General features: G+C 47.7%; 1 protein-coding gene across 1 annotated transcript; it reads right to left on the minus strand.

The window, feature by feature from the left end:
* Positions 1 to 29: 29 nt before the first annotated feature.
* Positions 30 to 9,892, minus strand: ANXA4 (annexin A4). The gene is made up of 13 exons (XM_071728928.1): positions 9,564 to 9,892; positions 6,335 to 6,392; positions 5,335 to 5,410; positions 4,876 to 4,970; positions 4,604 to 4,717; positions 4,349 to 4,439; positions 3,865 to 3,944; positions 3,422 to 3,478; positions 2,927 to 3,020; positions 2,322 to 2,417; positions 1,856 to 1,914; positions 1,437 to 1,559; positions 30 to 1,171 (listed from the first exon to the last, which is right to left on the minus strand). Exons 2-13 carry the CDS (start codon positions 6,335 to 6,337, stop codon positions 1,112 to 1,114), a joined length of 948 nt encoding a protein of 315 aa, XP_071585029.1. The 5' UTR covers positions 6,338 to 6,392; positions 9,564 to 9,892; the 3' UTR covers positions 30 to 1,111.
* Between the last annotated feature and the right edge of the window lie 6,811 nt (positions 9,893 to 16,703).

Raw genomic sequence — 16,703 nt, forward strand, 5'->3', positions numbered from 1 at the left:
GAATCTATCTCCAATTAAAGCACACAGAATAAGAAAGCAAATTAATTTGTTAGAGGCCACAGAAGTATCTCCTATTCAAACCAACAATAGCCTAGCTTAGCTGAAAATGAGTGACAGAATTGGGTGTAGGCCATACTGGTGTTTGTGCCTTCAAATTCTAACCAGTCTGACACCTTCAAAACAGGATTATATTCCAACAGACAAAAAAAAAATAATAAATTCTAAGCCAAACAAGATCCACATTTTTGTTCAGCTTAACAGGTAGTTGTGTAGGGTCTGGGGGAAAGTCTCTTGCAGAGGTTGGTGTGGAAGTGCAGAAAGTGTCCCCACTGGTGGTGTCACACCAGGCTCTGGTGGGGTTTGGTGATCCACCCAGGCTGAGGCATCAGGTGGTGCTGATAGGATGTGGGTTTGGGGACAGGTCACTCCTTAAAAGGCACCACTCTAATGACATCACTTTATCCAGAGGAAGGGACAGTAATACAACCCTGATGACTGAGAAATACCTCAGTCTCATGTTCCCGTGAGTCAAGGAAGACATACCAAGAGTAACCAGGGCAACAAGAGTTTATTCTGATGCCACCAGTGACATCTTCCCTATACAAAAGATCCATAGGCAACACATATATAAAGTGCAGCAAGGCTGTTAATGCTCCACACTGACAGCAAATTAAGATCTAAATGTGCTTTTCTTTTAGATGATTGATTTCTTTGGGTTTCAATTATCTAGCAAAACTGAAGCAAGCCATTATGCTGCACTGTACTGATGAGGTTATACTGCCCTGTGCAGCCTCTCACATCCTGCATCCCAGTTTGCTTCAGTTGGTCAGTTTTGTGATGGCAAAGGGACAGCTTGTCAGGAAATGATTTATTTAGTTTTTACACATTTGATTATTAAGATGGGGTTTGCTAGCCCACTCGGTAGACAAATAGGTGTTTCAAGCCTAGAAGCAATATCAAAAGGGTCAACTGGAATGGCAGTTATCTAACCAGAGCATTAACTAACCTGTCAGTGCTCTTAGCAAGTAATAAGGAATTGGGGAAAAATTAAAAAGAAAGAAATCCTATGCTCAGCTGCTTCCCATCACCCAGGCAGTGCACCAGGCAGCCTTTAGTCCTCCCCACCACAGAGTCTGAGCAGAACTTTCCTATAGTCTCCTGAGCAGTCTCCCTAGAAAGAAAGCAGGAATACAATTAGTTTTTCAGCTTTCTACAAGGCTGGATTCTTTCCAGCACATATCATTTGTTGTAGGGTTTGTATCCTCTTTGTCAATTTAAGAATTAAGAACATTCAGGGACATTTCCAGTACATAAATGCAAAGTCTCCTTGATTACAGCTCCTCTAAAATACTCAAGAGGTGTCAAGTCTGCTTGAAGCTGCTTTGCAAATGCAGCTCCGTTTCTGTCCTGGTTTGGGACACCTTAATGAAGCTCACCTTAATGAAGGAGTACAAGGATTTCCCATACATGGTCAGGAATTCCCTCCTGATATCCAACATATCAATTTCCGAGCGGGACACCATCACTCGGATCAGCGTGTTGTCATCTGTTCCCAAGCCCTGCAGAAACAAACCAACTACAAATCACTTTGGACAAATTGGTGACAGACACAGAATTTTTATCAGTTGGCCTTCTGCAGGATCTGTTCTTAATTAGGGCACTTTTGAATTCATGGAGTGATCCACTGGCAAATTGCTCTGAGCTTCCTGAGGCCACATAAAAGCTCAGAATTTTCTTTTTTCCCAGTTAATGGTCATTTGTCTCTTTATCTAATGATTGCTGTCATGCCACTGACATGATCATGCAAATGTAAAAGACACAAAAAACCAGCAATATGGCACAAAAAGCTCTTTACCTTCATGGATTTATACAGTCTCTCAGCAAAATACGCGGGTTTATTTCGCATGCACTTTACTGCAAGGGAGACAAGAGCAAGAGAATTAGGGCAAAAAAAAACTGAACAAGAAAGTCTGCCAAACTTTTACAGCACTTTCTCACTGTTCATTGGTTAAGGATGCAGCTCAGGGCCAACAAACAGCAAGTACAATGCAGGCATCCTTAGTCACCTCCTGTAAACTGATGTCTCTGTGCCCAGTAAGATATTTTTTTAAGGCTTTAATGCTCACTGACAGCAAATGTCAGCTACCAAAGCATCACCTGGGAAAGCAAACAATGTCAGAAAACAGAGAGCTTTCTCACCTGATGTAGCTGAAAAGAGTAAAACATTGAAAAAAAGACAAGGAGAGCTGCCTCCTGAAGCAGCCAGGGCAAGATACAATATCTCTTAATTACTTAATGACTTTGTAGACAGAGGAACTCACCCACAGCTAACAAAGCATCTTCGAGGTCTCCAGACATCTCAGATTTAATGCTGTCTGTTATGTCCTTATTAGCAATCCCTCTGTATGCATCAAAAACTAGGAGGAAGAGTCAGGAATAAGGATTGGGTGAGATGCTTCAGGAGGTAGAGAGTGCAAACCACCAAGGATCACTTTGCAAGATCAAGCTCCTCATATTCTACACGAAGATTATACCATTATTGTAACATTGTAAGCTGAATCAGGGCTGTCCCACCAAAATAATTAATTTTAATTATCAAATGCCTTGCTAATTGGCCCACCACTGCTGCTAGCGTTTTCAGGAACTGCTAGTTAATGATGGCAGTTTAAATGCTTAAATCTTTCCCTCTCTGCCCCAATGGGAGCTACACTTCATTATCTCAGATTTACAGCCTGCAGTTCTCTCTTCTCATGTTTTTCCCAAGTCTTTTTTTTGGTCTCAGAAAGGAATAAAAAGAACTGAATGCAACTGGGCTCTCGGATACCTGCTGCCTCAGGAATTGTTCCCTGGCAGTTAATGAAGAAGCTCAAAGCTCCCAAGGTCCCCAGACAAATAAAAAGATCCAGGACACTGAGGTGAGTCCTACCTCTTAGTAGGTGGCATCTGTTCCGTGTGCAGAGGATGGCCATAAATTGCACCTCATCTGTTCCCCACTTGTTCTCCCCAGCTTCATACAGGCACTTGAAGACATTACAAACAGAGTAAGGCCCAGGTGTACATAACATGAGATTTTTACTTCCTTGGTGCTTGGGCACTGCTGGTCTGTGGCTTGTCGAGATCACAGGTATTTCCCAACAAATACCAACAAAGCAACTCTGTCATCTCCCCTCCCAAAGACCCATCCTGCCTAGACACCTCTCACCAGAGAGCTGCAAAGGAACCATCACCCCCATTCACTGGCTGAGAACACTGAAGAGGCTGTTCTAGGACACCCAGGACACTGCTCTCTATCAGAGCTACAGGCTTACTGTTCTACCCTGAAGAAAAAAAAAAAAAGAGATCTAGAAAAAGCAGGGGGCCACTATGCACCACACATGTACCAGAAAAAACACTTCTGGCAAAGAGACAAATTTCTACACACCTGAGCATCTTGCTGGGCAAGGGCATCATCCACATATGTTCCCTCATCTCTGTTTCCCTGCAGAGATACAAGGATGAAGAACTCAGTGCACCAGAGCAACTAATGGAAGCAAGTCCTGCAAATTCCCCAGTTAAACCAAGTGACTGGAGAGGCAGAATGGGATCCCTAAAATTGAACAGAAGCTCCAATTACTGCAAAATCTGGCTCAGAAGAGATTAATGCTTCCTTTTGAAACGAGCAGCAATCCACTTTAACTGAGCCATTTCAGAATGAGAACAGGACCCAGAGTCAAGGCTCCTCTCCCTGCAGGAGCTGGGTGTGAAATGGGGAGGGGGAATGGAAGATGAGTGAAAAATGAGCCAGCCTGAAATGTCTCCTGGGGTGAGAGGCACATCCATCAGCCAGAGGGAGAGCCACCCCCACGGCCCCCAGCCTGGACTTACTGTTGAGAGGGACACGAGGACCCTTCGGAACATGGAAGATGTGTCAGAGACAATGTCCTCCTCCAGGGCACGGCCGTATTCTGGCAGGAACAGACACACAGAGCTGTTAGGAAAGGGCCCACCACACCTGGACACTCTTTGTCCACAGCATTTGGCAGCCTCATGCTAGGTAAGGGTATAACTGGGCTTAGGGCTCTAAACATCACATCATATTTAGTGCTGCAGGGCAAAAATCAAGCTGCACAGCCAGGGTAAAGCTGGTAATAGATCCATGTGTGGAGAGAGATGCAGGTGACAGACATAACCACCCCATCCTGCTTTATTTACACTGCTTCAATTTCTGGGTGAAATTCTAACCCTGGAGGCTGTTAAGAGTCCTAGTGCTGACAGCTGGAGTTGCATTGGCTGATTTGTCATCTTGAAAGGCTACCAGAGCCTCCTCCTTCCTCTGCCCAGACCCCCTCCTTTGCAGGCAGCCCTGTACCAAGTCTGTAGCTCTCATTAATGCGCCGAATCTCTTCGTTTGAGCGAGAAGCCAGGATTTCAATCAGGCAACCTTCATCTGTTCCTCCACCCTAGGGAATCGCACAGACAAGACCCACGATTCTAATGACAGCTGTTTTGATGTGTCACTAGGATATATAACTTAATCAATATAAATTAATAGCAAACGCATAATTGTGGCAGATTATGCTAAATTGACCGGAACTTAAGAAGCATAAAAGGAAGATTTCCAAACCTTCATGGCCCTCCTCAGTTCATGCACGTCGTACATGGTGGTAGGAGTCATCATGCCAACAATCACCCTTTCAAAATTCCCACTCAGCTCAGACTTCAAATCATCAACCAAATCCTAGAAGACAGAGAGAAGAGCTGGGAGGAGATACAGGAAGAACTCATTCACTCCTTTTCCTCATGCTCCAGCCCTCCTTGGAGGAATAGTTGCTTGGGTGAAGAAGTTTCCCTTGGCCCTGTTAAAGCCACAGTCACAAATCTCTGCTGACCACCTACCCTGCCAATTGTGGTTTTGTAGGTGATCAGAACTTGCTGACGTTGGGAAACATTTAGTTTGGTCAAGACATCAATGATGGCATCTTCATCTGTGCCTGGAAGAAACCAAGGGGAACCAGTCAGGCTGCTTGCACAAGAGCCAGACACAAGCTCTGCTCTTGTTCAGGGTGTGACATGGGCCACCTTCTGTCCCTTCCACAGCCTGGGTCTCAGCACACCCTGCCAGCACCGTGGCAGTGCCACTCTGCAGGAGAGACAAGAGCCTGGCTGAGGATTTAGGTTTTAGAGCCACCACTTGGATTTCCAGTTGGGCTCAAGTCTCAGTCTGGTCAAGCCACTGGACTCCTTTCAGTGCCCCTGCAGGGCAGTGTAAATGCCCAGGCTTCCCCTCTAACAAAACATTCCCAGTGCTCAGGGGAAAAGAACAGAAGGCTTAAGAGTGGAGGGAGATCAACTTACCAAATCCCTTCATGGCTTTCCTTAGTGCCTGGGCTTCTTGCTCAGCACTGAAACTCGAGACCCCCTTGACTGTTGCCTAAATCCACAAGAGAGGAGTTATGAGAGGCAGCTCAGAGGGATCCATACATACAATAGAGCTGAATTTTTAAAAAATAAAATTCAAAAGGTGCAAGTACAGTGACAGCATGGAAAGTCCACCCAGCAAACACGAGGGATTTTATAGCAGGTTTCCATCCTGCTCTAAAGAGAAACAGTTTGTTCCAGAAGGACTTTCCAGCCACACAAGAAATAAGCCATAGGGACACAATCAAAAGGAAAAAATATCTCCATGTTGGTGCTGATGAGTATCTGGTTTCCAATTAAATAATGGCAGGCAGCCTGATATCATTGTCTAGTCCAGATCAGGCTCCTCCCCAGCAGTTTTTCACATAAATCATAGAAGCTCTTCCCTTCAAAGCCCTACTCCTGGTTTCCCTAAGAGCAGCCAAGGACCATCATTTCCTAAAAACAGCACACCAGAAAGTGCAGTGTTTTGCTCAAACCAGTGATTCACAACCAGGTTTCTTCTGCCTCCTGCCCAGTGCCATTCCTGTGGGACCTCCCTGTCTCTTCCCAGGCTCTCCCTAATGCCAGGGAGAACACAAGGGCAGTTTGGGCTTTCTGAAACAGGCAGAGGGATAACCACCATCTAGATGGCTTCCTTGCAGGTAGAACCTGGAAAGAACAACACACCCAGGAAGTTTACATGGAGAAAGTAATGCCTTTTGAACTAATATCTGATAGGATTTTCCATTAACTCCCCAAATGGAGAAGCGTGCGTGTCCCTGTCTGCCTTCTCTAATATGAGGAAGCAGAGAGAAGGGATAACCTCACCTCCCATGGAGGGACAGACAGGGACAGAGTCCTTCCTGCTGGGTTCTTATCTGAGCTACACTCCCCATCTTTGTCTGACCAGAGCAAGCCCTTGGCACAGCATGGTACAGCAAACACACACACTCACCATTGCTCTCCTGGCTGATCAATCTGCTATTGTCCAAGTCCCCAGGCAGTTAAGACAACTGTAATAAAAACCAGGAGGATTGTTAGTTTTATAGCAAATAATTAATTGCTGTACCTACCCCAGACACTTAATGGGGCTGGTCTAATTTCTCTGAGGACTGGGAACAGCTCCTGAGCAGCCCTACTGAACACCCTGGGTCTCCAGTCCTGTACCAGATGAACAAAGTCTGCCTTGCAACAGCACAGGGCAGGGCATCCACCCTGTCTGAAAGAGGGATGTGGTTAGCAGCAGTATTTTCAGGAATTTCTTGTCCATTGCTTGTGTGACAGTCAGGCTGAGGCTATAAGGAGAAGCAGACAATGTGACCCTTGGGGCAAAAAAAAGCAAACAAACAAACAAAAAAAAGACTCGATTCCATTGCTTTGGCCTTGCCAGGTGAGAGCCCGAGGGTGACTCAGGGTGAGGGTGCCTGCACCCTGCTAACAGCCCCCATGGGTGCTCCCTGGGAGGCAGAGACAACACCAAGGTTCAAAGGATAACCTCACTCGAGGACTGGGACAGAATTATTTTCCCTGTTACTTAAAATCTGTATTCAGCATCTCCTCAGTTCAGTGCAATGTGTAATTCCTTGCAGGACTGCAGTTTTAACTGACTGTAAATACCCTCAAAAAAACCCCAAAAGCCCATGTGCCATTTGCCTAGGGTTTCTTTTTTTCTGCTGGTAATTTTGCTTTCATGCACAGGGCCCATACATGCACACACCTGAAGTATTTTCCCATGTCCCTGGTCACTTGACAGGATATCAAGTACCAGGACAAGGTTCATTCCCTGCAAGTCCAGCTCAGCATGAGCCAAGGTTCCCCCATTAAAGCCCTTGAATAGAAGCAGTGATGCCAGCAGCTGACATCACCTTTCCTTAATTCTTCTCTTGCTGCTATCAGTGAGCCCAGAAAGTTGTGCAAGAACAGGAGTGCCATTGCTCATGCTTCACATGACTCTTAAAACCCCAGAATTCCTGTGCACAGGCACTCCCCAGAGCTCTCCAGGTCGCCTCTCCCTTTTTACACTGTGCAAAAAATTATTAGCACTGAGTTTGCTTCCTTTCCTTTCATTATCAAGTTCAGTAGCCAAACTCTGACCTCAGGGAAGTCATCTTTCACAGAGATAAAAAGCCAGCTTCATTTGCTTTACCCAGATACATTTCACAGATGTTTTCCTGCTGCAGTTTTACAGTTGGGTTTGTACACAGCAGCAGGAATGTTAGGCTGTTTAGCAAGTCAAATAGAGGGCAAAAGAAAGGTCAATAAATAAGGGAAAGGAGGCAGGAGGCAGAAAAATTCAGAGTGCAAATAAGCTGGCAGAAAGAACCCAAAACATGAGGGAAGGATGCATGTACTGGATTCAGGGCAAATGCTCCTGCAGTATCAAGTTACAACAGAAATGTCACACTGTGTGTTGACTGTAAGATTCCAGTTTCTTCATCCAGTTTAAATGTCACTGGGAAAATAAAGAATAGAGCACTGCAAAGGGCAGTGCTGTCACCCCCACTGTGCACCCTGTAAATGCTGCTTCATAGAACCCCAGAATGTCAGGTTGGGAGGGACCTCAAGGATCACCTAGTCCAACACTGCTAATATTATTAATTATTATTATTATTAGTAATATTATTGTTTAGCTGAGATGCCTCAGCACCCTGGTGAGCTGGGACTTAAAACCTCTCCTCCTGGGAGACCATTCTAATACCTGACTGCCTTGTTTCCTTCCCAGTGTATTTCTGGGTCTGTGGTGCCAGAAGAAATGAGCAACTGCAGTTTGAGGTTGGAGTGCTTGGCAGCTCACTGGTCCCTGCAGCCCTCTCACTCCCTTGGACAGGGGAAGGCGTCTCCACAAATTGCTCAAGCTGGGTCAGGAGATGAATAAAACTCTCCTGGCCACTCCCTGTGGTAGTACAGAGAGAAAGGGATTGCTCAGTCAGATCTGTCACTGCTCTGCAGCTTAACACAGTTCCTGGCCCGCAGCTCAAACGGGGCAAAGGAGCTTCAGGAGAGGAGCAGCACAATGGTGTTCTGAAGAATTAAAACTACGTTTGCAAATAAGTCAGTTAGCAAACGTTAAGGTGTCCTGGCTGATCCCTGACCTGATGTTATTTGCTTTATCCCAGAATAAAGCCCAGAGTTTGCTGATAGAGCCAGGTGGCAGCGTGCAGGTACACGAGGCACCTCTCCCATTATTCAAATTTTTTCCATGGATGACCTTTTCCTGGCAGGCTTTCTCAGCTAATCAGATCTAAAAGCTGGATCCAGAATAAAGTTAATTTATCAGAAAACAGCCAAAAGTCCCATGTATGCTGTCCTGTTCAAATCTTGCTCTGAGATGTTCCCCTGACTGTGCACAGAGCACATGCAGCTCCCCAGCAAGCAAAGCTCCCAACAGCTTAACAAGAGATCAACAGAGGGTTTTTTTCCCCCAAGTTCAAGGTCATCCCCATGTTTCCAGTCCTACCTCCAGGATCTGGAGCAAAAAACAAACATTTTGGGACGCATCCCCTTGTGAGGTCAAACCCTGGACTTGTCTGACTTGTTTTTTTCATCGAGTCCCCGTTTACTCAGACATTATTATAGGAACACAAACCCACACCCTACTCCTGATCAACTTTTCCATGGCTCTTCCCTAGTGTGCCCACTACCCCCGCACCTGGTGACTGGTCCTGACCCCAGCCCAGTTTTGCAGCTCAGGCCAGGATCTCCCCAGCCAGCTGAAATATTTATCCCAGCACCTCCCACATGATGACCTTTGCCTGGCCACTCTCCCTCAAAGGGAACACAAATATAACACCGAGTCAGCAGAGCTCTGTACGCCTGGTTTCGAGCCGTGCACCCCCCAGCTGCTCCGCACCCCGCTCCAGCATCCAACCCCGGGGAGGCTGCAGCTCGGGCACGGCACAAGGAGGAAGCAAACCCTGTGCTCCGGGTGCTTGGGAAGAGTCAGCCATCTTCTAGCTTCCCCCAACCTCCTCTCTGCCCTTCCTCACCCCAGCCTGTGCCTCCCGGGGCTGTCCCAGTGCCCCAAATCCTTGGCACTGTGGTCCCAGTCGGGGGCTGCCCAGACAAGGGCTGTCCCGCTCGGGTCGGGCGAGCAGGAATGGGTGCTCGGCACTTTCCCTGGCACCTCTAGCCAGGCAGCCGCTTTCCCCCTGCCAAAGGGGACCCCCAGGTAGCTCGGCACTCACCTGCGGTCCCGGTGGGTGCCTTGGCAGGGATGGGGACAGCTCCGGTCTCTGGCCCTGGATGGAAAAGTCCCCGCCCCGGCGCGGGGTGGGAGCGGCCACCGCAGAGCTGGGATTCCGGCACCCCTGCCAGGAAGGCGAATCCAGCCCTGGTCTCCTCCTCTGCCCTTCCCTAAACTGTTGGTTGTCATCCAGAGCAGGCAGAGGATCCCCGGGGAGCCTGAGTCACGTTTAGGAACTGCACATTTGGGGTTATACAGAGGCTTTTGTGAGAAAAGGTCTTGGCCGGCTCAGGCGGCTGCTGAGCTCCCCAGCAGTGCCCCTGAAAAGCTCCGGGTTTCTCTGGCAGCAGCCTGAGCACAGCCCGGTGTCTGTCTGTCTGTCTGTCTGTCTGTCTGTCTGTCTGTCTGTCTGACGGCCTCTGAAGGGGTTTACCCAAGGGGGGAGCGAGGGGGACGGCGGTGTGGAGCACACAGGCAGTGGCAGGCTTGAGCCAGAGGTTCTGTTCCTCCCCCAAGTTGTTTCTGGGGCTTTCTGACCCGTTTTGTGTCTCCTTTGCCCCTCTTGAGGTCTCCCGTGTCATTCCCCTTTCCATCACAAACAGCCATGATTTCTGTACCAGGGATTATTCTCATGCAGGTGATTGCCCTAATAAATGGCACCACCCTAAAGTTAAAACCCTCCAGAGGAAGGGACTTGGGTTTTACCCCGAGGGAAATCAACCTCACAATAATACATGTTTTGCCTTCACTGTGTTTATCCCCAGGGACTCTGATGCCAAAAGCACAGTTATTATAACACGTTCATCAGCCCTCTCAGGTTCTTATTTTCCAGCTCATACAACAGTGACAGCTCAACCCAGTGCCTTTTTGCACATGCTCTTTTGCTGGAAGAGACCTAAATTTAGCAGCTGGGATGAAGGCAGTGCTCCAGTGAGCATGTCTGTGCAGACAGCTTATTATAGCTGCCACACCAGCTCAGCCTCCCAAAAACAACCCCAGGGAGACCACCATCTCCTCCCTTCCAAGGAAGGGAGACATTGAGCAGGGGGATTCAAGCCACTGGCACTTTCCTTTTCCTTTGTAAAATCTCTTTATCCTTGCAAAATCTGGCACTTTACCCTGACCAGGATTCAGTGTGGACTCGTGCATTTTATCAACAGTAACTGAAGAAAACCTCTTCTCTTTCCTCCATCTGTTGTGGTTTCTATTCTCATCCCTTCCTCTCACGTCAGCACTGGGCCCATACCCACTCACTTCAATCCACTGGCAGAACTGCTGTGTTTCTCCATCTTACATTGCCTCTGATTTTTTTAGCCTGTGTATTTTCAAAAGCTTCATTCTTCACTTTGCTTTCCAGCCTCTTCGACCCTGAGGAATGGATGGCTCTGAGACTTCAGCCAATGGTAGACCATGAGTTATGGTCTACTTTGGAACTATTTTCTTGGGAAGTTATTTATCCTTTAAATATTGCACCAATCCTGCAATGATTTGTGTAACACAACCTGCTCTTTCCCCCTGGGGAAGGCTTCAAGCAGGGAGGAATACTTGAAGATGTAAAGTGGTTGTGTGGATGTTTTTGGCCACCCAGAACGAGTCCTGTAAGTGTAGTCCATTCAAAAGCCAGATCCTGGCCCAACACACAGCTGAGCTCCCTATAATCTTGGCTGGTTATGGATGCAGGCTCCTTAGCCATCCAATTCAATCATGATTATTTGGACCAGAAAGGAAAAAAAAATTACAAAGTACAAAAGCATCTGACCACGCTGAGAGTTTCAGCTGAGCTTCTCTGGGAGGGCAGTGGTTGTCTGCACCTTGTTTTACCCTGCTGCAGGAGCTGCTTCCTCCTGGAAGGTGAGGGGTTGTTGCTGATGGAGAAACATCCTGTGTTAAGTTCAGGAGACAAAGCTTTGTATCCCTGGGAGCCCTTTGTCTAGGGCCTACTCAGCTTGCAGCACATTGTCTTCATTTGTTAAAGGATGGAAAGGCTGCAGCTAACAAATATCTCCAGCCTGAAGCACTCCCTGGCACCACTTTGCTGTCCTCACATCAAAAGAGGGACAGTAATGGACAAGTCCCCAGTTCCTCTCAGTGCACTGAGTGCCCAAGTACCTGCTTGTCCCATTGCCCATTTAACCCTCCCTGTTAGAAAGCTCTCCAGCTCCTCAGACTTTACTCCAGTGCTTACCTGCTCTGTATTCCCACTCCATCCTGCTGTCCTCCTGTCTCTACAAAAGACATAATAACATTTGAAGGGCAAAGAAAGACAGGGCAGGGTGCACTAAACAAATAAATGGAGCTCAAGCATCCAGCCAGCCTGTCAGGAGGTATTTATTTTAGGTCTCATGATGAGAACAGAGCTGAACCTCTCAGAAAATGGCAGCATTTCTGGTTTTGCCCTAAGGACCTGGCCTTTTAAGTTTCCATCTCAAAGAGTAGAGGAGCCCCGTGCTGGGAGGATTTTCAGTGTTATTTGATTAGCAGGCCCCTGCCTTTAGCTTTAGAGAAACAGAGAAACAGCCTCCCCCCCTACACTGAGCTCCAAATCCTGCCACTAATGAAGCCATTAGCCAATCTCCCACAGATTTGAGTGGGAGCCAGGGTTTGGGCCTTGGGGGATTATTCAGGGGTTTGAGGAAGTTCAGAAGGGAAAGCTCCTTTTTATACCCAAGCACCAGCAGTTTGCAATCAGCAGCCCCTGTGAAGGGGGTTGTTCAGCTGCTGGAGCAGTGGTGTGGGAGCTCTCAGTTTCACTGCTGTCTCCATAGCAGCAGGCAGCTGAGGTTTGGGTGGAGGCTGGAATCCAGCCCTTGCTTCCCTAAAGTCCTGATTTTCATGTGCTCATAACAGGGTAAACAATTCTCCCATTTTGCATATGAAGGTCAGATTAATAAAAAAGTTAACTGCAGATATTGGGACTGTCAGCAGAGATGCTCAGAGCAAGGATGTCTTTACCTCCTCCGTGTAAGCTCTGTGTAAGATGAAATGTCTGTGTGCACAAGTTCAAAGATAGTCTTGGTGTGAAAACACCTGGGTTTGGGGAAGATCCTACAGCCAGCCTGAAGCTTTTTTTCTCTCCCTTGAGGGAAGCCTTTTTAGCACAAAGAGAGGAAGGAAGGTGACACACAGGCTCCCAGAAATAGGTAAGCAGTGTTTATTTGAGGTGGGAAAGCTGAGACAATCCAATTTACATAAGAAATGTAAAGCCAGCAAAGCCCCCAGAGCAGGAGGGGGCAGAGGAGGTGCAGGCATCCTCAGCAGGGTTGGGGCTGCCTGGGCAAACCTTTGCTTGCTGGGAAGCCAGAACCAGTGTGGGCCCAGCACACCAGGATTACCCAGGATTACACCCTGCTGGGCTGTGGCATTTTTACACCAAGGGTGGGAGGTGGGCCAGACCACTGTAATTACATTACAGATTGTACAAATATGATGATTTGGCCTCAAACAAACCCCCGCTATCAGGACTAATTTATACAATTTAAGCCCCAGGCCTTAGGGCATTTGCCAGCCCCATGGAGAGATATTCAGTCAGGGGAACTCCTAATGACCCTGTGGAAGCTGTAGATTATTTGAGGTACAACCCAAACCCTCCCTCCCCAAAGCTGCAGGCTGTGAACTGCTCCACCATTGCTTCCAGCAGCCTTAAGTGCATGATCAAACCTAAATTTCATTTAATGGGCTTAATGAAGCTTTACTTCAATTAGCATATGTATAGTTTAAAGGGGAAATGAGTAGCTTTTGGGGTTTTTATTCTTCTTAATTAATATCTGCCTCTATGTAGCTTTATCTTGCTCAGCTGCTCTGTAATTTGGCTGTAACCCAGCCCTAGGGGCTGTAGCTGTGACCTTCCAGCTACACAGACTTCAAGGTACACACATAGTCATCCCTTGAATATATGTGGAAAATATGTTGGAATACATATTTAATATTTTATTATATTATTTCCACAGATTAGAATGTGGAAATATGATAGAAGCTCACTGGCTGAGGCAGAGCTTGGAGCAGGAAAACCACATTAAGCATCTTAACATGATGCATCTAAAAAGCAACACGGGCAGGGCTGCTCCAGAAGAGCAGAGAAATTGGAGCAAATGACACTTGTCATTGCACCTCAGCAATCCCAGGTACATTTCCAACAAAGTACATTAAAATAAATAAATAATAAAAAAGACCCAATCCTGTCATGGCTGGAGGTGGTCAGGGGCTGCTTACTGAAGCTTCTCCAGGCTCAGGAGGGGAAGGCAGGCAGCAAGTCCACAGCTGCTCCAGGAGCCAAACTGGAAACACCAAGAGCAGCAGTGCCCACCTCACCATCCAGAGCTCACCCAGATTCCAGAGAGCCTGGGCAAAAAGAGAGATGGGTAGAACAGTGGCTCTGATACCTTTCAGCTGGTGAGAACCTTCACAGAAAATTTTGCAGTAAAAATGTACGGCTAAGGGAACTAAAAAAAAATCCAAGCAAGCCAAAACTGGAAAAGAATACTTAATTATTATGCACCAAACACAGGAAAATACGAGCAGCAGCTCCCTGCCCCTGGGTAGCCGTGCAAAGCCAAGCACAGGGCAGGCTCCTCTCTGCCTTATTGCCACTTCTGGAAATGCCCAGAAGAGGACACTGTGCCCTCGCTTGTAGCTTCCCCGCACGGAACCTTTCCAAACATCTGTTTTTATTTAGAAAATGCTGAGCTGTCTGGAAAGTTTGATCCGGAGGGATGCAGCTGTATTAATGTGCTTCTTCCTGGGGATTTGGATGCACTTTGGGAGCAGCACGGGGGGGACCAGGGGGACAATGTGGAAGCAAAGAGCTCTGCTGACCACATCATCACCACTCAAATATTTTAAAACCAGGTTTTAACAGCCAGAACGTGGGGTTTGGGGTGACAGAATTAAGTCAGGCTGAGGTTTCTCCCTCCTGAACAAACCTGGGAGTGCCCATGGCAATCCCTGAGGAGCTTTTTCATCTTCCAGGCTCAGTTCTCTCGGATCTCACTGGGATTGCCTTCTGGGATAAGGAATATTGCCTCTCTCTTGGGGCTGAGGAGCAGCTTCTGCTGTGCCTTCTCTCTGCAGAACGCTGAGCAGCAGCCCCGTGGCTGGCTGGGGTCTGACACTTCTCACTGCACCTTTAAAAACAAAGATATTTCTCAGTGCCCAGTGAGGATGTTGAGCAGTGCCCCTGCACTCCCTGCATGGCAGCAGGCTTTATCTTTTGTACTTGGAAATGAGTCATTTCCCTGTACTGTACAGAGGTGCCCAATTTCCTTGAAAATTGTTCAGTTCTGCAGCCTCTGAAATCACAGATTATAGAACTCTCTTTTTGCACTGGGTGTTTTACCTCTGTCTTAATTGATGCCTGGGGATGTTAGGGCAATTAAAAAAAAAACTTAAAGTGGATAGAAGTAACAGGGACTTTACCTTATTCATATTTAATCAGAAGGGCAAGTGAACCTTCTTTATGGACCATTTGTAACTCATCATATAGCCCCAAACCCCGAGTGGGTAAGGTTTAATGCAGATTAAATCCTGTTCAATGCTTTAGCCCTGGTGTTACCTGGCTGACCCAGATCATTGCAGTTCCAGCTGCTCGGGATATCTTGTGTATGAACTTGGAACTGATGTGCAGGCAGGAGCCACCCTGCATCACCCAACAAATTATGGGTGGATGATGGTGGCCAAGGAGGCCTTTGAGGTGGTCAGGGTGGGCTTGCTGCCTACAGGAACTGCTGAGAACAGAGTTGGTGGAAGAAAAGCAGAAAAGCAACTGTACAGTGAAACACCTTTAGATCTGTGTATCCAACATGCTAAATTTTCTCACAGTTTTACTTGCTTTTTCTGAGAGCCTCATGCATCTTAAAAGCCTTAAAATGCTGGGGGGGGGGTTACTAGAAAACATGAGGTCTTTTTACAACGTGCTGATGCAGTCATCTTGGCATTGCTGGAATCACCTCAAAAAGGAATGCAGGAAAAAGGGCTGCCCCAACAGGAAGCATTTTTGCCATCCCCCAGTAAGCAGGGCCTGGGTCAGGAGCTCGTCAGCAGCCTGGAGTTACAAATGTAATAAAGGAAATATCAGTCATGGGGAAAATATGAAATGTGCTCAGTTTTCCCCTCCTGCCCCAGCCAGAGGGGAAGAAGGAGAGCACTGCTGTCCTGGAGGCTTTCAGCTGGCAGCCACCAGCTCCTCAGGGTTTGGCATTTTGGGTTGCAGGCTGGGAAACCCAATTTTTTTGCCATTTTAATGTTTCTCTCTGCTGTTTGAAATCCCTGCTCTGGCCTTTCACTGACGCAGGTGAAAAGGAGAGGATTTGGCTGCTGTGAATGCTGCAGGCTGGAAAAATCTCCTGATTCTGAGGGAAAAAAGGGCTGAAAAGAACCTCTTGAAATGCATTTACAGTAAAATTTGTAAGATTTTAACCGAATTAAATGTCTTTAGAAACCTGGCCCAAGGGCTTTGGGCTCTTCAGATGAGCCAGGCTCCTCAGCATCTGACTGCAAGCAGCTTGAGGCATTGGAATGGGAAGGAGAAAAATGTAATTTAATAACGAACTTGAGGTGCAGGCTTTCCAAAGGCAACTGCTGGGTGCAGAGAACACCCCGGGTTTTGAGGGCTGGGGATATGTTTAGTTAATGTTTAGTTTTATATGAGGATCTTGCGCCAGGCCTGTGTTCTTCAGGTCAAGCCCAAGATGTTACAACAGGGAGCTTTTATTATTATGACACGAAAACGTCAGGTTTAAGCGGAAGTATTTCGAAATTAATTCGAAAATAAATAAGCGCCGTGAGGACCCAGCGTGGGCCGCGGGGCTTCGGTAACAGAATTTTTTCCGTCCAGCCCTCCTCGACGATGGGAAAAATGTCTCCTGGGCACCCTCCGCTCCCGGAGCCCCCATCCCGTCCGGGGCAGCTCCCGTGGGGGCTCATTCCCCGCAGCCCCTCGCAGCCCCATCCAAACGCCGCCTGCGGCCCTCGCCCCCTCCTCTCCTCGTCCCGGCCGTGCCGCGCTGCATGCCGGGAGTTGTAGTCCTGCCCGTGGCAGCGCGCCGCCCGCCGCCGCTACCGCTGGGTGAGCCGGAACTACCGCTCCCAGCGTGCCGCGCGGCAGGGCCGGCGGCCGCCATTCCACCTCCTCCCCTCAGCCCCCGCC

Source organism: Heliangelus exortis, chromosome 30 (genome assembly GCF_036169615.1).
Source record: "Heliangelus exortis chromosome 30, bHelExo1.hap1, whole genome shotgun sequence".
Lineage (NCBI taxonomy): Eukaryota > Metazoa > Chordata > Aves > Apodiformes > Trochilidae > Heliangelus > Heliangelus exortis.